Source organism: Coptis chinensis, unplaced genomic scaffold (genome assembly GCF_015680905.1).
Source record: "Coptis chinensis isolate HL-2020 unplaced genomic scaffold, ASM1568090v1 utg4669_pilon_pilon, whole genome shotgun sequence".
In the NCBI taxonomy this organism is placed as follows: domain Eukaryota; kingdom Viridiplantae; phylum Streptophyta; class Magnoliopsida; order Ranunculales; family Ranunculaceae; genus Coptis; species Coptis chinensis.
In genome coordinates, this window is record NW_028238156.1 from 170,270 (window position 1) to 193,588 (window position 23,319).

At 37.2% G+C, this 23,319-nt stretch overlaps 2 protein-coding genes across 2 annotated transcripts; one reads left to right on the top strand and one right to left on the bottom strand.

Moving 5' to 3' along the window:
- Positions 1–2: 2 nt before the first annotated feature.
- On the bottom strand, positions 3–13,409 carry LOC147473122 (sec34-like family protein). Its single transcript, XM_086587794.1, has 24 exons — positions 13,170–13,409; positions 12,935–13,093; positions 12,819–12,863; positions 12,669–12,743; positions 12,498–12,593; positions 12,349–12,426; positions 9,400–9,485; positions 9,178–9,244; positions 8,971–9,033; positions 8,749–8,850; positions 8,330–8,434; positions 8,143–8,235; positions 6,576–6,664; positions 6,191–6,410; positions 5,212–5,298; positions 3,989–4,105; positions 3,843–3,875; positions 3,531–3,617; positions 3,337–3,399; positions 2,664–2,780; positions 2,149–2,241; positions 1,935–2,060; positions 980–1,080; positions 3–362 (listed from the first exon to the last, which is right to left on the bottom strand). Exons 1-24 carry the CDS (start codon positions 13,236–13,238, stop codon positions 233–235), a joined length of 2,301 nt encoding a protein of 766 aa, XP_086443920.1. The 5' UTR covers positions 13,239–13,409; the 3' UTR covers positions 3–232.
- Positions 13,410–13,986: 577 nt separating this feature from the next.
- LOC147473123 (Plant invertase/pectin methylesterase inhibitor superfamily) lies at positions 13,987–22,417 on the top strand. Its single transcript, XM_086587790.1, has 4 exons — positions 13,987–14,544; positions 19,856–20,180; positions 20,467–21,042; positions 21,623–22,417. Exons 1-4 carry the CDS (start codon positions 13,996–13,998, stop codon positions 22,309–22,311), a joined length of 2,139 nt encoding a protein of 712 aa, XP_086443916.1. The 5' UTR covers positions 13,987–13,995; the 3' UTR covers positions 22,312–22,417.
- Positions 22,418–23,319: the final 902 nt, after the last annotated feature.

The window sequence follows — 23,319 nt, forward strand, 5'->3', positions numbered from 1 at the left end:
TCTAGTTCACCAATGGCTTAGATTACCTATAATCGCAATGAAATCACACCAAGTAAACATGTGTACTGAATCTATACACGACTTGGAAACCCTACATCCAGAATACTTCAAAAGGAAGGCAAACTACATTCCTTCAAAGAATTCTGAACACACCACCAGCAAAATCGAATGAAAATAAAAAAGAATTCAATAATCTTGTTTGTCAAGTAGAATGCACAGGCTTCAAAACCACCTAAACTAGGCTGTCAAGTTGAGCATTCAAATCTTGTATTGAGACCATACCGGTGCTTTTCATCTCATCAGCAGAGTACTCCGATTTAATCAGGGACTGTAGCTGTACGTGGGCTTCCACAATATTCGTCCTGCAAAAATGTTATAATGTTATAATTGATAGTGCATTGGTGAGCCTGGATATGAAATGATAAGACAATGTTGAAATATTAGTAATTTATTCTGGTCACAAGTTAATTGATTGAGCTGCTTTTCCATAATTATGCATGTTTCAGCTTCTCTCAAAAAATAAAAATTATCTTTATGAAGTTCCATTAAGATCTGGAGTCAACCAAAGTTTTAGCACAAATTTCAGTGCCCATGAAAGATATTAAGCTGCCTCCCAGCTCCTTCCACTCAAAATCGCCTGGATCAAGGTGTACACGCAATGCATAAAAGTGTAGTACTTAACTAACCGAGTAGTTTACCTTTCACCTTGGTACAGAAAACTCAAATTAGCAATATATTAGAAGTTTGCAAAGTTCCGCATGCTGGGCGGTACATGGATTCAGTTTTTCCCAAATTAAAAAAAAACAGGAATAACACACTAGATTTATAAGCTTGTATAATAGGGATTTAATGTACTCTAAATCTGTTTATAACTTATACTGTAATCTCTATCTTCAACTGCTGGTATTCAACTTATAGTTGACCTGCCAGTTCTTAATTGTTTAACTGCAGAACATACTAGAGTAAGCTGATAACCTACTTGATTGGTTTGAAAAGAATTGTCCGTGTTGATGGGTTTTGCAGATAAAGCTTCAGCTTAGCCATCACGATCGGCAACTCTTGCTGAATAGAAACACCAACCTGTTCAAATGATGGCTAGTGGAATAAGTATTACTTGTAAAAAACTTTGATACTCTAACAGGCAATAGTTAACAGGCACAAATTTGGAAACATGCAAGTTATTAGTTTAAGAAACCACTGTGAAGGTTAGATATCTGCAACCTCCACGCCACCAAAAGAAACCAACTTTTTTGCAGATATGACGTCAACACGACAAGTGTTTCAAAGTGCTGAAGTCATATGACGTCAGAAAGGGGTTTCTTATGGTGGGTGTAGAAGTTGCAGATCTCCAACCTCTAAATACCACATGACACTATTATGATATTCATTAAATTTATTGCCATTTTGGAGGGAAGTCGAACATCCAAGCATCCAGACTACAAGAAAATTGTCAGTATGTTCCCACTTAGTTACAGTTCAATATTGAGATTATCCTCACAAAACAACACTACCAAGCTGATTTTACTCTCAACTCTGCAAATTCCAGCATTCCTGGCATCACTGAAAGAGGACCACAGAATTGGAACAGTTTCTTTTTGGTAGCAATTTCATTCATCACTTGACTCACAACTCAAATTGTTAAAAAAAATTCAGGGTTCCATATGGATACATGTGAGAACAATTACACAAGAAACCAGTTCTTTTGATCATCATGTTGGTCTCACGAGCGTGCCCTAACAGTGGTCAAATATGTTCAGTCGTAATACTCTGACAATTAACTCCTGAATTATGTCTTCATTTTCAGCAAGTTCTTATCCTTTTCTGAACTGCTCCATTTATACTCGCCATACTCTTACACACTGATTAGTCAATTTCTGCAATGAAGCCTACATGCCTAGCAAAGGAAAATAGAGACAGGATCCCGAATAGCATACCTTCTGAACAAGCTCGGCCACTTTATCTGGAGTAGCAAAGGCTTGATTCTTGAGAGGCTTCGCAAGAACAGAGTCTAGTTTCTGTTCTTGATTACCCGATGATAATGCAACTTTAACAGCTGTAACCTATTTAAGCAATCATCAACGCTTAAAAAAGAAACAGATTCACTTGCAAGGTTGAAGCTATGAGATGAAGAAAAAGAGCACTACAAACCTTTGTGACAAACGAAAGCATTGGATCGACAACTAGCTTTGTGACTGACATGATGAACTCCTCACACGTGGATTTTAGACTCTTCTCCAACTCCTGCGGGGGTGGGGGACATAAAACATAAAACATGAAAACTACTAACAATAAAACACAGGGTTTCCAAAACTACTGAATTCAAGACCAACTGACAGCAACATGGTATTTTGTTGGTTGAAGAGTTTCGGCAATTGCTTGAAGGATTATTATAAACAAGAAATAATATGAAACTCCCGTTCTTCATCTGTCAGTGGCATGTCACATCCAAGGAACCAAAATTCCATAACCCAACGGAAAGCCAGTTATATGGACATAATCACTTGATTCTGTGTCATGGATAAGATCATACAAGATCACGTCTGTAGTTTCTAATGCTCTCCAAAATTGGCCATGGAAGGTTGGGAGCAAAATAATGAAATGAGCTAAACATATGAAATCAAACTTAGAGATGGCATCAAACTTAGAGACAAAAAGTAACATACCTTTTTGGCATCTATCTGACTTTCCAAAACCCTTGGGGATAACGTCCTTGCCAAAGAAGTTGATCTTGACCAGTCGAAAAGTGATGCTTGACCTCTAAGAATACGTCTCAGATGCTCCTGGCAGTGGAGAGGCGAAAGAATAACATTACTTGGTACCTATCTAGTATTTTAAATTCGATTTATCAAAATTTTCCTTAGACGTTCAAACAGTATACGATCAAGTTGAATTTTAAAGGTCAGTAAAGGTGGTGCTTGGGGGGGGGGCGAAGTAGACAGTAGTTGTGGGTCAGTATGTCTAATAGAGAATTTATATGGCATTCTTTGGGCCAATACCTGAAGCAAAGATCATCTTTGTGGACAGTATAAAGAAAATGAGCTCCAGTTCTTAATTTTAGTCTGTCCTCCAAACTGTTTTCTGAGATTTCCCAAAGCCTACTGAGGTAACAATTGTGTAGTAATCGTTAAATCTTCAAATTTCAAATTGAATTGATTCTCTAAATCAGTTATTAAAATAATAATTGGAGGACTTCAGATAAAGGTAGATATGAAATTTTAGTCAACATTACAACTCTATTTTCTGTTTTTCTTTCATTCCTATTTGTGTGTGTGGGTGTGTATTACAAGACAGAAAAATAATTTAATTTGCTGAGGAGCTTCCAGTTGAGGCACTAACCAGCAAATGAGAGAAATCAAGTTCCTTGTGCGTGACAGAAAATTCAATATCAAAAGGTGCGATCTGGAAAACCAACCACTTGAAATTATTAGTATTACTCGATTTTAACTTTAATTAGAAAAACAAATTTACTCTGATGGCAAAGATAGAGTGAAACAAATAGAGATAAAATATATCTCATAAGCTATGCCAACCTGTTCCCTTAAGATAAGAAGGTGTTTGATAAGGAAAAGTTGACCATCCATGGGTGACGACCTCTTTGCAACTAATTTATTTGCTTTCTGTGATGAAAAAAAAAATAATGCGATATGAAACTAAAACTTCTTGATAGAACTGAGGGATAATGTGAAAAAGATTATAACAACAATCTATTGAAAGCCACTGATCTAATCGATGAAAACAAAATGAAAAATAAAATAAAAGTATAAAACTAAGCTACGGAATTTTCTTTAGTGTAGTGAACTTTTCCAATTATTTAAAATAAAGTAACTGCATAGCATGCTGACCTGGATGGACATGGAGCAAACTTCCACCGCTTCCTGGCAGAGATACTAAGCAAATTATTAAAAGATTAAGAGAAAAATACACATATTGTGTCCTAGGAAGAAGTAAAATGTCTACGATAGCACTTCAACAAGTCAGGGAACAATACCTGTGCTAAGCCAGTAAAAACTGCGGGTTCCAAACAGCGATACAACTTTGACAAACACGATAACGTCTTCTCCAACGGTGGGTACCATGTTTTGAAAACATCCGGATTTTCTTCAGGCTGTAGTTTGATATCAAATAATGAAGGAAAGGTAATCAATTCACTGGAATGCTCTTATATTCTCGGTTACAGAAATCATAACTCACTACTCATATAGAGATCGGCAGATTGCAACTTTCATCAAGGATCTCTTCTCTTCCTTACAAGCTCATCACAGAATAGATGTGTGTCACACGCCTTTATGACTATTCCTTTTTATCTTGCATGTGGCAGTTCCATTTAAGCTGAAACAGATCTGCGGTTCAGCTATTGCTTTTCACCGTGTTTAGATATGAAGTTTTGAGATAATAACATGTGTGTTTATGGAAAGCAGTGTATGATATAATGGCTTTCACATTCTCAGTTTGGTCAGCTAAGCTAGATAGAGAAATTGTGAAGCACTTCAACTATTCGACTGATCAGCTGCATACCCTTACCTAGTTTAAAAGTGCAGATTGAACAGATAAGATGAGGTAAAGCCTACAAAAGTTTTAAGTCTTAGCACCTTACACCTCTTAATCGTCTTATCAGTTCAATCACCTTCTTGTTCATCACCTCCCCTGGTCCTTTTTGTTTGTAGAGGCAAAGATTTAGCAGCTATACTAAGGCCATTGTATTCCCTGAAGGCATCTCTATTAACCTCTCCTTCACCCTCAATCACCCATTTACAATGTTCTATAAAACGCACTGAGGCTTGCGCCTTGAGGCAGGACTTGAGCCTTTTGGGAGATCAGTGCACTGAGGCTAAGCCTCAATGGTAGAGTAACTCAGGATCCTTAACTTGAATTTTTTCCAGAAAAAAAGTCAAGCCTCACAGAGGCAGATCGCCTTAAAGCTCATGCATTTTAAAAACACTGTATGTTCATTCATCAGCCCAATTAACGGCTTGTTCAGCTAAAGAGAAGGTCAGTGCAACTTGATCATAATCCTAGGTCAAAAGAGGTGAGAGGGATTTGTATGGATGCACACAAGGTAATATGATGAATTAGGAATTTGGATGCCTAGACAGAGATATTTTATATACACCGACAATGATGAATTGGAAAGGCAAACATAAATATGAAGGGTCTGAGGTGTTTGCAAGTTGCAACATAACAATGTAACGGATGTGAGATGCAACAATTTACCGAGGCCGTTCCAGATACTGTCTCAGCAGATAGTTCCAGCTTTCCAGGGTAATCCAGGTCTTCATCGAAAGGAAGATAATTTGCTATCTACAAAATGGAAGGAAGAAAGAGAAAATTAAATATAATTCCCTCTTTTGTTTGAAGTCTAATGATAAAGCAAAAGTAAAGTGGAAAAAGTAGGGAAAACAAGAAAATAAAAATATTGTAAAAAAGCAACAAAAATTACCAAAGATTAATTGTGGAAGCTAGGCTAACCAAGGAAATTGAAGCCCCTAAGAAAATGAGACATTGTGCTGAATAACACCTAAAGTGAGATGCATGTGTTTTACTCTCCTTTTGATATCTGGGGATTCCTTATGGTATGTGTACTATGTTGCTAACTATGTTCAATATTTTTTTGTTACTTTCTTTCACTGTTGTATCTGTAATGTAGGATATCTCATTCTACACATCTACTTTGTTATCTTCCTTTGGTGACAGGAACGAACAAAGAAAAAGCCAAGTATGAGTTAATTTCACCATTTCATTTCCAACTCAGCATACTACAATTTATGAAGGAGCATTTTTGAAAGTAGCGGAACAACACAAGGAAGTTAAGAGGTCCTCTCATCATGAAAACTTTGTACCTTCACCAAATCACCAATGAATGCATTAAATTTCTAAGTGATGATATTTCAAATCTTCAAGAGCACTTGTTCTTGTTGTTTTATAAAATATATCAATTTGGATCGAGAACTAGTGGGAAATTTCTACAGAAGGTGTCAGTTAACTTGCTTTATTTGAAAAGGAGAAAGAGTTCATTAAGTCATTAACATGTATTTCCTCTTCTGTAAGCAGTTCATATAAGGTGTCAAAGTACATTAGATGCTGAGTGAATGCTGTGAGGCGGTGAGACCTATGCAGATAGAAATGAATTAACTCTGCAAGCCATACATGTAAAAAATACAGTATTCTTCAATGTTTTTAATTTTTACAGTACCTCGTCACGAATATGAGTTCGAGCACGGAATGTCAATCGCTCATGAACATCTGCCAGAACTCTATGTAACGTGGGGCGTAACCCTGCTAATGACTCGCTCCGTTTACTGAGCTGTTCTCCCAATACTTCAACTTTAAGAATATCCACAAGTTCACAAAGAAAATCAAGATTTGCTTCATGAATAAGTTTTGGGCGCAATGTATCGTACAAATACGTGCACCTGCAAAATTAGAAGTCATTGTAAGACTAATGCTACAAAAAAAAAGAGGCTGCGTGTGATAGATAAATGCAGGAGAGTTAGATGCAATTAAGAATAAGGAAAACGGCTCGATGCACCAGGATTATCTTGAAGAATACAGAATTTCGGGTTATCCAGGAAGCTTACAGAGGATCTATTAAAGGAGACAAACTTGAAACATCCTCTGATGAAGATGGGAAAAAGTGATCGAAGAGTTGATGCTCGAGATGGCATACCTGCAATTAATGACATCCTTAATCAGATAGGTTTATTACTTAAATCCGAAACAATGAAATTAAAAAATAAGGTCAGATTACTATAAGTTAAATAAGATAATGAAACACCTATTAGGTGGCTTTCGCTGGACAAGTAACACTTCTTTTAAAAAAACAAAGCAACACTTCTTTCATAATTATTCCAAAATCTCACAGAACTAGAAATTTTCAAGGGATGTCGTATTTATAAACCCTATATGTTAATCGAAATCAAGTATAGGCTTCCACGACAAGTAGACAATTTTTTGCCATACATCAATGGACTATGAATCCACAGTGTTGGTTGTATAATGAGATCCATCCATTTAGTCTTGCAAACTTCTTATCTACTAAATAAATTTATATATATAAACTGTGTAGATTAATATGCAAAATTTAACAATATAGCTTTTTTGGTGACTCGCGAGCTTGAAAAGCCAGTAGCATGCATCAATGATCCATCAACTGAACTCTAGGACTGCTCCCCAACATTAACTTTAGAAAGAACCTGAACCCTTATCCTTAAATACGATTGGTCACCAACCAAGATCAATCATATATATGGTCAAAGTTTCTCCACCATTTCAGCTAACAGGATTAAGCCCAGGATCAGATCCCTAAATATTTGTTCTTTAACCAAGTAAAGATAAGCAAGTGCATGGAACAGTTAATAATTCAGATGAATAATTATAAATCAATATATGGGATTCACAGGATAGAGTGTAGAAGTAGAGACTGCATTTCATCTTCAAATTCACCTTTTGTATAACATCTAGGACCTATACCAAATGAAAATTTGAAGAGGTCACTAGGCTAGAGTAGATATCTACTTCATTTTTTATTTTTTTTTAATTTCCATTTCTCGGTCGGTAATAGGATATCTACTCCATAAAATGGTAAATCCATCTATCAGTTAACTCAACTATGTGAAGGTGACAAGCACGTGGCGTGAAGTCAATTTTGCAGCAGATAAAGCTGCAAAACATAGTCTTAGCTTAAACACACGAGCAGTATGTACATCTAGGGAAACCTACATGGATTTCCAAGTGGGAATCATCTGATGTACTTACTACAGATTTGAATCCGGTTAGTTAGGAAATGTACTCCTAACTAAGCCAACCTTCTTGTAACCTCTTTTTCATCTGAATACAACTTACTAACTTAGAAGAAGAAAAAAATCCATCTATCAGTTACTATTTGAAGAATGAGTAGCTGCTCTGCAAACGGTGCATTAATCTTTACGTTGCTTGTACCAAGTAAGATCTAGACAAGGAAAAACTTAGATCCACCAACATGGAGATCCAGACCTAGTCAAACATGGATTCAAAGTGTTTCACTAGACCAGACTAGACACCTATGTCATAAAATGGCAAATATATCAAATATCATTTACTGTTTGGAGGATGAGTAGGTTCTCAACGGAACAAGTAAGATCTAGACACAAAAAGAATTAGCTCTACCTGCATTAGGTATGCACATCCAGACCTAGTCAATGATGGCAATGTCTCTTTCTTTGCAAATTCCGAGATCCTCTGATGCACAATGCCTCTTACCTATAATCACAAAAGGCGAAGTATGTTTAAATCGAGAAATAGCAAAGAGTCCACAAAGAATTTTAAAGAGAAATAAATTTAGGCATCAACTCACCAAGGATAGCCGCTGTTCACAATAGAGTCTGTGGCATTCTGCAAGAACTTGAGCATATTCTTTCCTGGAAGATCTACTTTCAATCTCCATCAGTATGGGCTTAAGCTGCAAAGATATAAGAAAGACGGCCATCGACATTAAAAAACCCACACGAGATCAGATTCAGTTCTAGGTGCATAAAATTGGATCTTTAAATTGGTCAAATGCATCCGTTTCACAAGGTATATCTCTAAGTAGATTTAAAGAGAATAAACTAAATGAAACAGAGTGAAAATTTGAGAGAAGATGAAGAAGAAATAAATTCCATAGCTTCTGCCTTCCGCAATGTATATGATATATGACCAAGTGACCAACTGCATGCTTCATATTATAGTACAATCTTGTGACCAAGACTATAAATGACTAAAAGGATTTATTACCTCACTAGCTGCTGCCTTAAAACGAACATAAATAACAGATGCTTCTACACCCTCAGAAACAGCAGTTTTGCTGCCACCACTGCCCTTGATCACTGCTTGAACCTGATATAAAAAGCAAATTTCAACAAAAAGTTGTTGTTCAGTACTTTTCATATGTGAAACCAAAAGCATATCAAAAAAAAAAAAAAAAATGGTTACTAAGGCTACATATAAATCTTTTACCTGGGACGATGCACTTTTGAGAACAGCAAGTACATGAGATCGAATCATACCCAGAGCTCGCGACTATATGAAAGATTTATGAAAGTGGAGATTAAAAACAGATAGTCAAAAGAAAATAGCAGGAGTACTTTTCCATGTAAGAGTGAAAATGTGTCACTTAAAATATCTACCACTTTACAAGTTAGTTAGGCAAAGGTAAATGCATACCTGGAGTTGTCTAAACTTGACCGAGTAAACACTTGATTCTGCATATTGAGGATTCCTTTCTACATACCTAATAAGATCGTCACCAGGAAATAATTAGTTTGAGAGCTTTCGGTACATTCCACAGTACAGAATTTGCCATTTTATTTTTGTAAACCAGCATAAACTACTGACTTTTAGAAATAATATATTTTTCGAAATTATTGCCTTGGAAAATGCACTTACGAAATACACTCATCAAGCCGTTTTAGCAAAGGAAGAAAGTGCCCATTTCCAACCTTCATGTTTGGAGAATAAAAATTTGTAGCAACCTGCACAGAAGGAAAAAGTTAATCCATTAAATATGGTAAAAAATGTCCATGAGGTATTTAGTACGTCATGTTATTCTCCATCAGCAGGGCACAAAAATAAGAAAATGGTAATTGGCAGCTTAAAAGAGATGTATAGAACCCCATGCAACTAAAAATGCAAAGTGAAATGGTAAAGATCAGATCCCAGACATTTTTTTTTTTGATCGGTAAAATGTGATGTGAATATATATATAATCATAAAGCCACAGTTCATAGGATAAGATATCCCACTTAGATACAACAAAGGTAAAGACAGATAAAAAATCGATACTAGAAAAAAGAAACTACGACTATTAGAGAAAACTAAAACAAAGGGATGCAATCATGCATGGCCAAGCAAGGAATCCCATCTGAACATAAGGTCCCCGAACGATCGATGTATCTGTCCACTCTTCCCATAACTTCGACCAGAGAAAGACGAATCCCTTGATTGCTACAATCACCTGTGCCCTAGTCATCGAACATCCATCAAAGTGTCTCATGTTCCTTTCTAGCCACAAAGCCCACATGATAGCAAAAGGTAAGATGCTTCACACTCTACATCCCTTTGGAGAATGGACACTAAGCACCCAAGAGCTCAACAGATCTTTCACTGACCAAAGAACAACCCAATACACCTCAGAGTAAGCACCCAAGAGCTCAACAGATTTTTTACTGACCGAGGAACAACCCAATACACCCCAAAGTGGCCCACAAAGTAACTCCATATCTCTCAAGAGAAAGGACAATGAATGAGAGTGTGACTCAGTACTCCCATCAGCCATACACAAGGGACAAAAGTTTATGATTATTTTTTTTCTCCTAATAAGATTGTCTATGGTCAAAATCCTATTATGGGTCGCACACCAAAATGAAAAAAAAAAAAAAAAAAAAACAAGGAATCTTTGCTGACCAAATAAAATAACTAGGAAAGTTTGAAATCATGACCCCTCGGGTGTTAACCAGTAGATGAGAACACAAAGAAAAGTATAAAGACTTGGCTGAGAATTTCCCATTTTTTTCTATAGTCCAGTGCCGATGATCCCTATCCAGTCTCACAGCAGGAATCGCCTCCAGCATAAGCGTGAGGGTGGCAATGCTCGCAATATCCTAATCAATCATGTGAGCATGAATCCCCAAATCCCACCAAAGATTACAATTATTTAGACACATGAAATCACAAATGGTGCGATTTTTAAAAACTGAGATGGCATAAAGTCTCGGGAAAGACAAGAATAACAGTCTCTTTACTATCCATCTATTCTCCCAAAACCTAATTCTACCCCCGTCACTTAAGACGTATGTGATTTCTCTCTGAAACTCCACGAGACCTCTCTGAACACTCTTCCAAGCCATACACCTGTAAGGACTTTAATTCCCCCGCTATACCACCCAAGATTGGACTCACAAAATCTAGATTTGACCACATGCCTCCAAAACCTCTCACTTTCTTTCCCAAATCTCCAAAGCCAAACTCACAAATCCTTCACAAACCCAGACCCCCGTTCTTCTTTGACATACAAACAATCTTCCAGTTAACAAGATGATACCTATGATTCTCCTCCTTGTCATCCCATAAAAAATTCCTAATGATCCTCTCAACCCTTTTGACCACGCTTTGTGGCATCCTAAAAAGAGACATAACATAAACCGGAAGGCTCGAAAGAGAGCTAGTAATCAAAATCACTCTCGTCCCTCTCGAGAGGTGCTGTCCATGCCACCCTTCAAGTTTCTAACAGAGGTTTTACTCTACAGGTTCCCACATAGTAGCAGACCTATATCGAGCACCAAGAGGAGGCCCAAGATACCTCGAGGGCAAAGATCCGGCAGAGCACCCAATAGCTCCAGCCATCCTATCAATATCGCTCATGTCAACCACCCCATACACTTTACTCTTAGCCATATTCACCCTAAGCCCTGAGATCACCTCAAAGCAACAAAGAATCCCACGAAAAAATCTAAGCTGTGAGAGGTCCCTACGCAACAAAGATCCCAGACATCACGCTGCAATTGTAGTAACTATAATCCCCACCATCTAGACATAGTGTGGGACTCGGGAGAAAGTACAGTGGAACATATTGGAAGAAAAATTTATGGATTGGAGGAATGTTATCTCTGCAAAGAGAGTCGTATATAGTTCTAAAGTCTGAACTTTTAATCCTAGGCACCTTATCCGAATGTGTCTTTAACTTTTCATGAGTTCATTACTAAGGACAAAAGAGATACATATTACCGTAAAAAAAAAAAAAAAAAAATCTTAATTTCTCCTGTGTGTTCTTTCCTAGATAAAGGAGATCAGTGGTTCCGTTTGGGCCAAGATGTTAAGGAGGTTCTACAACGTACCATGATGTTAACCGAATAAAAATAAAAATTTAAGTGTAGAGCTACCATAGTTTTTTCTATTTTCTTATTGGCAGATCTACAGTACTATCAGTTAAAGCAATAAAGCTATAGTTCACAAATCACAACCATTCTTCAAATCCCTATGAAGTGTCATGGTGCCATTTACTTTAATCTACTTAAGCCTTGAACAAGAACATTGATGGGTGATTACAGTATATAAGGAATAGATTCGGGAATTTGACTCGATTCGGGTTATATTGTTACATACATAGACCTCTACCAGTTGATTAAGTGCAAGTAAAATAAGAATTGATACGTGTAGTCCTAGTTAAGGGTTTTGTATGAGGCTTCTGCATTTCACAAGCATTATGTGAAATTAAGTAGAAGAAAGAAAGGGCATAATGACATAAATTTGAGTTCATAATAGCGGCAAACTATAATGGGAAGTCAAAAACATTGAAAGTGAAGATCCTCTGTAGATAAGATAGCAATCAAACCTTACATTCTCCAATTCATCAAAATAGTTGAGCTTACTCCGAAGTGCTTCTGCAAACTCTATGAGTCTTTCCTTCTCCATCAACTACATTGGAGATAAGGAAATTGTTAAAAGAGAAAGTGAGAGTGAATTAACAAAGCGGGAATTGGAGTTACCAATCGATCACAGGCATCGTGCAAAGTCTTAGTCTTGGTTGCAACAGCCTGATGCTGAAGCTGCAGTTGATTGAAGAAATGAAGGGTTTGATCGAGCTGCAGTAAAAAGGGCGAGTGAGCATATGATGATTTATAGATAAACATAGATGTTTGGATATATTAATTAATTACCTGATGAAGAATATCATCGCAGGTCTGTATGCGTTCCGTCAAAGTATGAACATAATGGCGGTATTTCTCGTCTGTCTGTTAAGAAGAGTAAAGTTATGTATGCATATATAATATAATGTAATACACTGAGTTGGTGGGTTGGTGAGTTACCTCAGACTTCATGGAAGATTCAAGGTCTGTAAACCACTTGTAGAACTGCAGCAGGGAATGATGATTAGTAGTAGTAACGGATGTAAGTAGTAAGGGAAAAAAAAAAAAAAAAAAACCTGATGCGTGTTGACCATAACGGATTGGTTTGTGGTCGAAACATTAGAACTATCCTGCCGCTGGTGCATTCGATTGAGATTGAGAGGAAATGGGGGTTCGACAACAGCGTGAGAGAGTAACGATATTGCTGCTTGTTGTTGATCGCTCAAAGGCGCATTCTGTAATTTGTTAATTAATTAGTTATTATTATTATGTAATGTAATGTAATACGGGGAAATAATTGAAACTACTGACCTGCTCCCAGGTTGAAGCGAAGTTATAGCCTCTTGACACAGCTGCTGATCGACTTCCAGACGAAGCCATTACAGATTCGTTCAAGGAGAAGAAAAAGTAGATCTCAAATGAGACCTTGTTTCTTTTTGGACCTTTTTTCTTTTTGGGCCTTTCTTTACACTAAGGGTGGAATTCGAGGTAAACAAGCCGAGATTTACCATGCTCAACCTCAACGAGCTTCATCAAGCTCATTTGTTACACGATCTTTAAATTGAGCTCGGGCTCGGCTTATATAGTTAAACCAGCGAGCTCGAGCCGAGCTTAAACTAGCCAAGCCCAAACCGAGCCCGAACCGCTTGGTTATTTTACACTATAACTATGCTATTTGAGCTAAGCGAGCCAAGCTTCATCAAGCTCATTTGTTACACGAGCTTTAATTTGAGCTCAAACTCGGCTCATATAGTAAACGAGCGAGCTCGAGCCGAACTTAAAAAGCCAAGCCCAAGCCGAGCTCTGAGCCCTTGGCTCAAATTCCACCCTTACTTTACACCGATTTTATATAAAAAAAATCTCGCGACATAAGCAACTTCTTCTGTTTGATAATAATAATACCGAAAAAAGTCCAGCAGGCCAACTGAAGCTTATTTGCTTGGTGACACATGGTTCAATCACAAGCATTTCGTTTATAAAAACAAACTACAAAATGCTCCAGACTAGCTTTTCCTCCTTTCACCTTATCACTCAAGACAAGCACAAAATCACTCGTATCTCTCTAGAGGCAGCTACTGCCTTTATAGTTATATATATATATATATGGACGCCTTTTCCATACCAAAACTCACCAAATATGCCTCCTACCAACCTGCTGCTTCTTTTCTTCTTGATTACCTTCTTTGGCTGCAGGCCGGTCACTTGTGCAAGGCTGCATGGAATATCAGGAAATGGAGATTTTATTAAAAGTACCTGCACAAAAACACTCTATTACGACTTATGTTTATCGTCCTTGCAGTCTGATCCTCGTAGTCGGACTGCAGATTTGAAGGGGCTTGCAAAAGTGGCATTGGCCATTAGTATTAACAATGGTACAAACATCATTTCCCATGTCAACAGTCTCAAGTCTCAGAAAAATACTACTACTGCACCCTTCGTATCAAGTTGCCTGGATGACTGCATCAATGAATATAACGAGGCCATTGGAAACCTTCAGGACGCTACTGAAGCTCTTGAGAACAAGTCCTATGACACGGTGGATTCCCTGATAACAGCAGCAATGACGGATTCCGATACATGTGAGGATGGGTTTAATGATGAAACGGGATCCAAGTCACCCCTGACTAAGGAAAATGAGCTTTTCTCCATGTTATGTAGCAATGCTCTAGTTATTAGTAATCTTCTTGTATGATTGACAGTACAGTGTACGTATTTGCTTGTGTTATGGATATGGTGAGTTAATTCCCTTTACATTCTAAGAACTACTGTCTGTGCATTAGTAAATAAATACTTACTACATTATCTCATCATTATTTTCCCTAGCATGCATAATGCCATTATCTTTGCTCAATTATCCAAAGCTTATGATGCCCTGCTGGTTTGGACTTAATACTATTCTTATCAGTAAATTAAAAGCTTAATTACATAAATATGCAACGTACATAGCGTATCAACATACAATTTTTTTAACAATCGTATCAATGCACTATGTTTGATTTCACAAAAATAGCAATATGTTAGCACCCATCAGTTAAGTTAAGTGATGATGTGTCCGTCACTTAACTGACGAACACATCATTATTTAACGGACACATTATCACTTAACTGACAGACACATGCATCATCATTTAATGGACACATCATCGCTTAACTAACGGATGCTAACATATTGCTATTTTTGTGAAATCAGTCATAGTACATTAATACATTTGTTAAAAAAAATTGTATGTTGATACAAGTGTATATTAAGAGGACCTAAATACGTTGCATATTTCTATAATTAATCCTAAATTTAAATAAGTAATAAAGAACTTGTATGAAAATCATTAGGCAATAACATCAGCAATCATTGAACATGCTAAAACAATAATCTATCTGATGAAGCAGTATAACAAAACCTGATCGATCTATAACTTTATGTGGCATTTTGTTTTATTGGCGTTCTTGGATGTAAAATCGATCGATCGACTTTGATATTATATGTTATCACTACATCATCACTGGCTTTGTATTAGAAGTCCATAATGGTTATATTTCCTGGATACCAAGTATAAACATTCGTCTCTGTCTCTCGGTTGACCTCGCTACATATACATTTTTGTTAGTGTTGTGACAGACACAACGAAAACAAGTATTCAATAACAAGATCAACCACAAATGTATGACTTTTAATCAAGACAAGAATAATACCCAAGCACAAACCCAATATCTCTTCAACTAGTAAGGTATAAAAAAGTAAAAAGACGTAACAAATACCACACACCACAAAACAAGGATTTAAAGTGGTTCGACAATATGCCTACATCCACACGACGAGATTGATGATTTCACTAGATGAACAAGAAGATTACAAGAGGAGCTATTTGATTGTATACAACAATCAACTCTCAATTACTCACAAAGAATGCTCTCTCAAATCTCTCTATTTTCTCCTCACTCATTAGTTTAGTTTTGGGTCAAAACCCTAACTTCTTTTATATAGTTGTTGTAATTTCAGTTGTATCTACAAAAAAGACCATGATACCCTTTAATTTTAACCAGGAGTGACTCACGAGAGAGTGGGTCACTCCTTGAAAGTTCCTGTTTTTCAACATTCTCCACCTCAATGAGGTTTTAACACATAAAATTGAGTCGAACACTATCCACCAAGAAACCACATTTTGAAATCGTCGTCAACTGCCCCGAAGGACCTTGCCCTCAAAGAGTCATACCCACAAAGAGTCTTGCCCACAAAGAGCCGTGTTGTGCCCACAAAGAGCCGTGTTGTTCACAGAGAGTCATGCTCACAAAGAGCAATAATGCCAACAAATGGCCATGCCTATGAAAGGCATCACTCAATAATGTAAGAAGTGGAGTATGTACTTCTAACCAATGTTGGAACTCAACTTCATAGAGAACCTTCTCCAACCCAAAGCCCTCTTGCCCTTAGGCAAAGAAACAAAATTCCAGGTACAAAACTTGTCATAAGCCTCTACCATTTCTTGTACATCCACCGACCAATCTTTGCAATGACCATCTCTAACAACTTCTTTTAAGTCGTTTGGCTCACCACCCTCAATATTCAGTGTGTATGCAACCGAGTCCAGTTGACTATAATGCTTCGTCACTGGCTTATCATGTCCATACTTCGTAACTTGTTTCACACTTCTCTTTGGTTTTGATCTAGCGCGTCAAAGTTTGCTGCTCAGGTTGTTGTAGCTCTACTTCTTGTTGAATAGTTTTTTCATCAGTAAGAACCTCGCTCTCTATATATATATCAACCTGTGATGCTTCCATCTCAACCACTTGAGATTCTATAGTATCACCGCTATCTCCAGTCTTCTCCGACCTGCTAAAATATAGCACCGAAGTCTCATCAAAGGTAACCTCACTGCTGACCAGGAACTTGTGGTTCTCAAGACACCACAATCCTTATCCTTTTTCTCCCTTTGCATAACCCAAAAATATAACTTTCTTAGCTTTAGAATCAAAGTTATTATCTTTCACGTGGTAGTAAATACTAGATCCAAACACGCGCAAAGTATTATAATCAGTTGGTTTCCCTGTCCACACCTCATAAAGTGTTTTACAGTCTATCGCCGAAACTGGTGATCTATTGTACAAGTAACACATCATGGTCACTGCATCTGCCTAGAACTCTTTGCCAAGATTGGCATTGAAAAGCAGACACCTAGCTTTCTCAAGCAATGTGCGATTCATTATTTCTGCTAACCTATTCTGCTACGGCATGCCCCTCATTGTCTAGTGTTTAGTAATACCATATTGCGCAAAAACTAATTGAAAAGACCATAGGTATATTCAATACCATTATCAGACTTCAAAGTCTTTATGTTTCTTTCTGTATGATTCTCAACCATTGATTTACACTTTTTAAATGTCTAAAAAATGTCATCATTGGTCTTCAAGATATATACCCACATATAGCGTGTATAATCATCGATGAAAGAGACATAATACCGGTTACCTCCATTAGAAGCCACTCTGGAGGGTCCCTACACATCCGAATGCACATAATCCAAGATGTCTCTCGTCTTGTGTTTGCTTGTACCGAACTTGACTTTGCACTGTTTACCGTAGACACAATGCTCACAAAACTCCATATTTGGTTTCTTTAAGTCTTTCAGTATCCCTCGCTTGCACAACTCAGACAATCATTTTTTACTCATATCCCAAAGTGCATATGCCACAATTTTGTGCACTTAGAATTATCACCATATGTACCCACTACTACATTACATTTCATTGTACTACCCAACAAAGTATACAAGTTTCCATATCTTTGACCATTCATAATGACTAAAGAGCCACTAAAGATCTTTAGGACTCTACCATTTTGTACAAATTTGTGGCATTTGGAATCCAAGGTACCAAGAGAAATTAGATTATTCTTTAATTTGGGAGCATACCTCACATCAGTTAAAGTTATTACCACACCATCATGCATCTTGGCTCGTATAGTTTCAATCCCTACCGTCTTACAAACAACGTCATTACCCATCAAAACGGAACCTCCACTCAAGTTCTCATAAGTAGCAAACTACTTCTTATTTGGACACATGTAGTAGGAACACCCGGAATTAAGAATCCACCTATTGGTCATTGATCGTCTTGTGTAGACACCAAAAGACTTACATCATCCCCATCGAAGCCAAAAGCGCGTGACTTGCTTCACCAACATCCTCATTCTCCAACTTAATTACCACTCGTCTTGTTACTATTTTTCGGGCTAGGGCAATTACTTAGATAATATACCTATTTTCCCTACAATTGTAGCACCGCACATGTTTTAAAGGTTTCTTAACTAACTACACTTCCACATAAGTGTAGTTCTAAGAAACCTTTAAAACATTCGACCTCACTCTTGCTATCAATTCTTGTGCTTTTTTTTATCAAATTTCTCTTCTTCAAAATTCACCCTAGACATCTTGGGAGCCATTTCTACAAGTCACACAAAGTAATTTACAAGAAAATTTTACTTGAAATTTTATCAAACACTTTATCATCACAAATTTGAGTACCTTAAGATTTAACCAAAACTCAAACTTAATGCTCTCTAGGTTTCAACCCAGAGCTCTGATACCAATTGTTGTGACAGACACATAGTGGAAAACAAGTATTCAATAACAAGATCAACCACAAAGGTGTGACCTTTAATCAAGACAAGTGTCTTTAACAATACCCAAGCACAAAGTACAAACCCAATATCTTTTCAATTAGCAAGACATAAGCAAGTAAAGCGATGTAACAAATAACACACACCACAAGACAATAATTTTAGGTGATTTGGCAATATGCCTACATCCACACGATGATCGATGATTTTACTAGATGAACAAGAAGATTACAAGATGAGATATTTGATTGTACACAACAATCAACTCTCAATCACTCACAAAAAATGCTATCTCAAATCTCTCAATTTTCTTCTCACTCATTAATTTAGTTTTGAATCAAAATCCTAACTTCTTTTATATAGTTAATTTAATTTCGGTTGTATCTGCCAAAAAAAAACCATGCAACCCTTTAATTTTAACCGTGAGTGACTCACTCTAGAAAGAGTAGGTCAAAAGTTCCTGTTTTTCAACACTACGTATACCTTTTTGTTAGTTTCCACATTCTCTTATAATATCTTACATATATGCAATTCCACTTGGTCCTTCACATTCTGTATTACTCCCCCAATATCTTCACCCCTTTATGTGCTCCTTCAGAACTCCTAATTTCTCAATTTACCTCGAATTATTTAGCCTCACGACCTTAACTGAAACCTCACTTGTTTCCATTCCTAATACTTTCTGAAACTTCAGGGTGAGGGCTATCAGTTACTTGAAGTAGAAGTATTCTCAACTCTATGACTATATCCATCTATTCTTGAATAGGATAGATGTATTTAATTTTTGTGATTAATGGATAGCTCATTACTAACGCACCTTTCCTTTTTGGAGAATTGTAAGTTATAAGAATGTACATTCATTTTTGGTTAATTTGGTGGAACCATCACTAAAAGAAACTTCATAAAGACTACCTAGCAAACCAGTACGTACGTGAAATTTGACTTGCCATTCTTTGGCCATTAGAGGCTGCCAATCACTCAACGTACATCTGTTATAGGGAGAATTAAATACCATTAACTCATGAATGCACTCTTGTTACAACATCTGTGGCAAGGAAGGGGCATGCATGTTACACCCCTAGCTATCTGCTTGTTCACCGATATAAATAATGAAGACGTATATAATAGTGCCAGTCCTAATCCAAACTTGCATTTATACTTACGTACGCACATAAGACATAACATGGAAAATTTAGGCATCACTGAATTGTCCTAGTGTAGGGTAGTAGACCCACCTCAGTATATAAAAGAAAAAAAAAATGAAGAAAGGAATAGACCTTTAACCAAACATTAGGGTGGACTAAGCCAAAAATTCTTATAGGTCTCTCACTATAAATTTCAATCTCCAACATCCCATGTTCTCGGTCTTCTTAGAGAGAGTTAGTGTTTGATAAATTTCCTTATGGGGGTGGTAAAACGGTGCCTGGTGCTAATCCTCTTTGTGTGGGCTCATAGGGCACCCATTGCATGGAGCTTAAATGACCAACACCATAGAGCAAATAAGCATCACCAAATGCAGTGTGGCTTCACTAGGTATCCCCAGCAATGTGTTGAAACCTTGTCAGGCTTGGGTGTAGGGCAATCTGATGCTGATATACTGATTGCTATGGTTGAAAAGTTGAGAAATGAAACCATGATGCTCACTCCTTCAAATCCACACTACCAATTTCAGAGCCTAAATAACCAGCATGCACATGCTTCTTCTATGGGTATTAGCTAACTCCATTGGTTTCTGTTTAATTTGTAGTATAACACGGAGCTGTAAGACGAAGCGGGTTCAATTAAAACACATGAGTTAGCATGAATACCGGCCAGGGTTACATTGCACCTGGACTCAACCTATATATACAACTTGTATAGCAATCAGATTTAGTATACGTGCTTGAACTATAGTGAATTAGTTATTGCTGATATAGAGAACTACGATATGATCCAAAAAGTGTATTTCATAATATTGTTTCTTATTAGTTAATTAGGTTTTGGCTTTACATGCAGGGCACTGTTTTGAACTCATGAACATGTCACTCCGACGCCTTGACCAGTCCCTTTTAGCTCTCAAAAGCACATCATCAAGAAAAAGAAAGCAAGACATCCAAACCTGGTTAAGTGCTGTGCTGACTTTTCAGTCTAGTTGCCAAGATGTGGTCAACGGCCATTCTGATGATCTAGTTGGCAAGATTTCGGGGAAGATGGACTATCTTTCTTATTTGGCTAGTAATACACTGGCTCTGGTAAATCAAATGGGCCGAGACCAGAAGAGTACTATGTCCAATGACGAATTTCCTAGATGGATGCCCGCCAAAAATAGGAAACTATTGCAGACCATACCCGTAGAAGCAAATGCAGTCGTTGCAAAAGATGGTTCAGGGGATTATATGTCAGTCTCAGAAGCAATCCAGGCAGCTTCAGGGGCGCGCTTTGTGATCTATGTCAAGGCTGGCGTGTACAAGGAAAAAATTCATACTAACAAGGATGGTATCACCTTGATAGGAGATGGGAAGTACTCAACTATAATATCAAATGGTGGTAGTGTTCAAGGTGGCTCCACCATGCCTGGGTCAGCCACATTTGGTACACATTCCATCTCTTCGTTCATATTTGGAGTCACTATATATTATATTTACTGTACTGTACTGTACTGTACTGTACTGCACTTTTTAAGATGCTATATATTCCATTTATGCGACAAGGAGACTGCTTAGTGATGACTGATGAACTGCCGACACTTCTTACAGATTCTGCATCACTTAAGAATAATTTGTTTTAAAAATAAATCCTATTGGTCTAAAGTCCGAACCCCCATTCACAGTGAAAACTTTACAAAGTGCTAGGACCAGATATTTGTTGATACTATTATCCTAGCCATCATATATACGAGTTTTTGAGGTCACTCCTCTGCTTAGTTTTTCACCTGATATTTGAAATTTCTACAATTTGGAATTTGTTTTCACTGGACTCTGTCAGAATTTTTTTTTGACAAATGACAACACAAAAAAAGCCACTGCTAATTTATGATAACATGCCTGGTTTCTTTTACAATTACCTTACGGTTTCTCAATACTATACCATACTAATCAACTAGGAATTGATCGAACTTAGAACAATAATTAAGACCTTTCAATTTATGTATGCTCTTCGTGTCTACTACCAGCAATTACAGGTGACGGATTTATTGCCCGAGACATTGGATTTCAGAATACAGCTGGGCCTGAAGGTGGCCAAGCACTTGCAATCAATATCGCTTCGGATCATTCAGTTCTCTACAGGTGTAGCTTTATAGGCTACCAAGACACCCTGTACGCACTTGCTCTCCGTCAATTCTACCGAGAATGCGACATATACGGGACTGTTGATTTTATATTTGGAAATGCTGCGGCTGTATTTCAAAACTGTAACATTTATCTACGCCGACCTCGTTCTGGAGGCTACAATGTGATATTTGCAAATAGTAGGGAAGATCCCGGGCAAAATACAGGGTTTTCTATTCAAAGATGTAAAATAAGTCCAGCGTCAGACTTTTCTCCTTACAAACATTCTATTGCCTCGTATCTAGGAAGACCCTGGAGGAAATACGCAAGATCGGTGGTAATGCAATCAATCATTGATGACGCTATTAACCCAAGAGGTTGGGTTGAATGGTCGGGTAATTTTGCGTTGAGTACTCTTTATTTCGCAGAATACCTGAACACAGGGCCTGGTGCTGGAACGTCCAACAGGGTCAATTGGCCTGGCTATCATGTTATTGGGTCTGCAGATGCTGCCAAGTTTACTGTGGCAAACTTAATTGGTGGAAATGCATGGCTGCCTTCTACAGGAGTAATTTTTGAGGCTGGTCTTTGATTGAGTCCTCTGGTCAGAAAAATAAATATATTTTAAGATCGCCGTCTTACATTATCATACTTCTTTGTCAATAATATCCTCGTGTATAAAACAAATGTACCTATTACCTTTCATGCCCCAGAATTGTACAATATCTTCATGAAAGGAAGTTTTTAACTTAATGTTTTGGTGTAGTTTTCTGCTTGTATAGTCATTTTTTAAGATGGCATGGCTTATGAATTATGATCTCCATGGAATCAAATGAAGCTTTATATAATGATACAGGCAATGCCGGCTTTTCCCTTACTTTTCGATCCTGTATATATGGATTGGTAATTTTTGGACCGTCATCAAAAGTTCAATGCTTAGATGAAAACAGAAAGAAGTATGTATGCCGTCTAACTAAACCATCTAAGATGAAAATAATCCAACAAAAAAGAAGGGGGAGTACATGCAATAGACCCGTTCTATTGGTGATCCATCCCATCTACTCCTTTTAGTTAAGATGTTAACAATCTAACAGTCTTAGGTGAAGATTTAAAGCTGTCATCTTCTGAATTCTTTGAAGACATCAAACCAAATGGAGGTCTTGCAAAAGCAAAAGAGTACAAGATCAAAGGCTAAATTAAATTCGTATCGTACTTAAGAGCGAGCTTGGTAAAAAAAAAAAAAACAACAATAATAATAATAATAAATAGAAATTACAAATTATTCTAGTCTTGGTCATCATCATAAAATACCTGCCTCTCTCCATAAAGAGACGGAGCATCTGAGTGTGAAAAAAACAAAACTAGCCTTGTGTAGAGAAAATTTCTGTTTCTCACGGTCCACACTTCGACTACTCCAGTGATTTAAGCTGAACATGGCTTTAATAATAATTTTTTCCTTCGAGGATTCCATCTTTTTCTTACCTATTCCTTATCCCGCATTTTTGGTTTTGGTATAAAACAAAATCAGTTTTTCGAAAACCTAACTTTTCTAAAACCAAGAAAGAGAGTGATTACTGAGAGAACAATTTTTGTGAGTTGA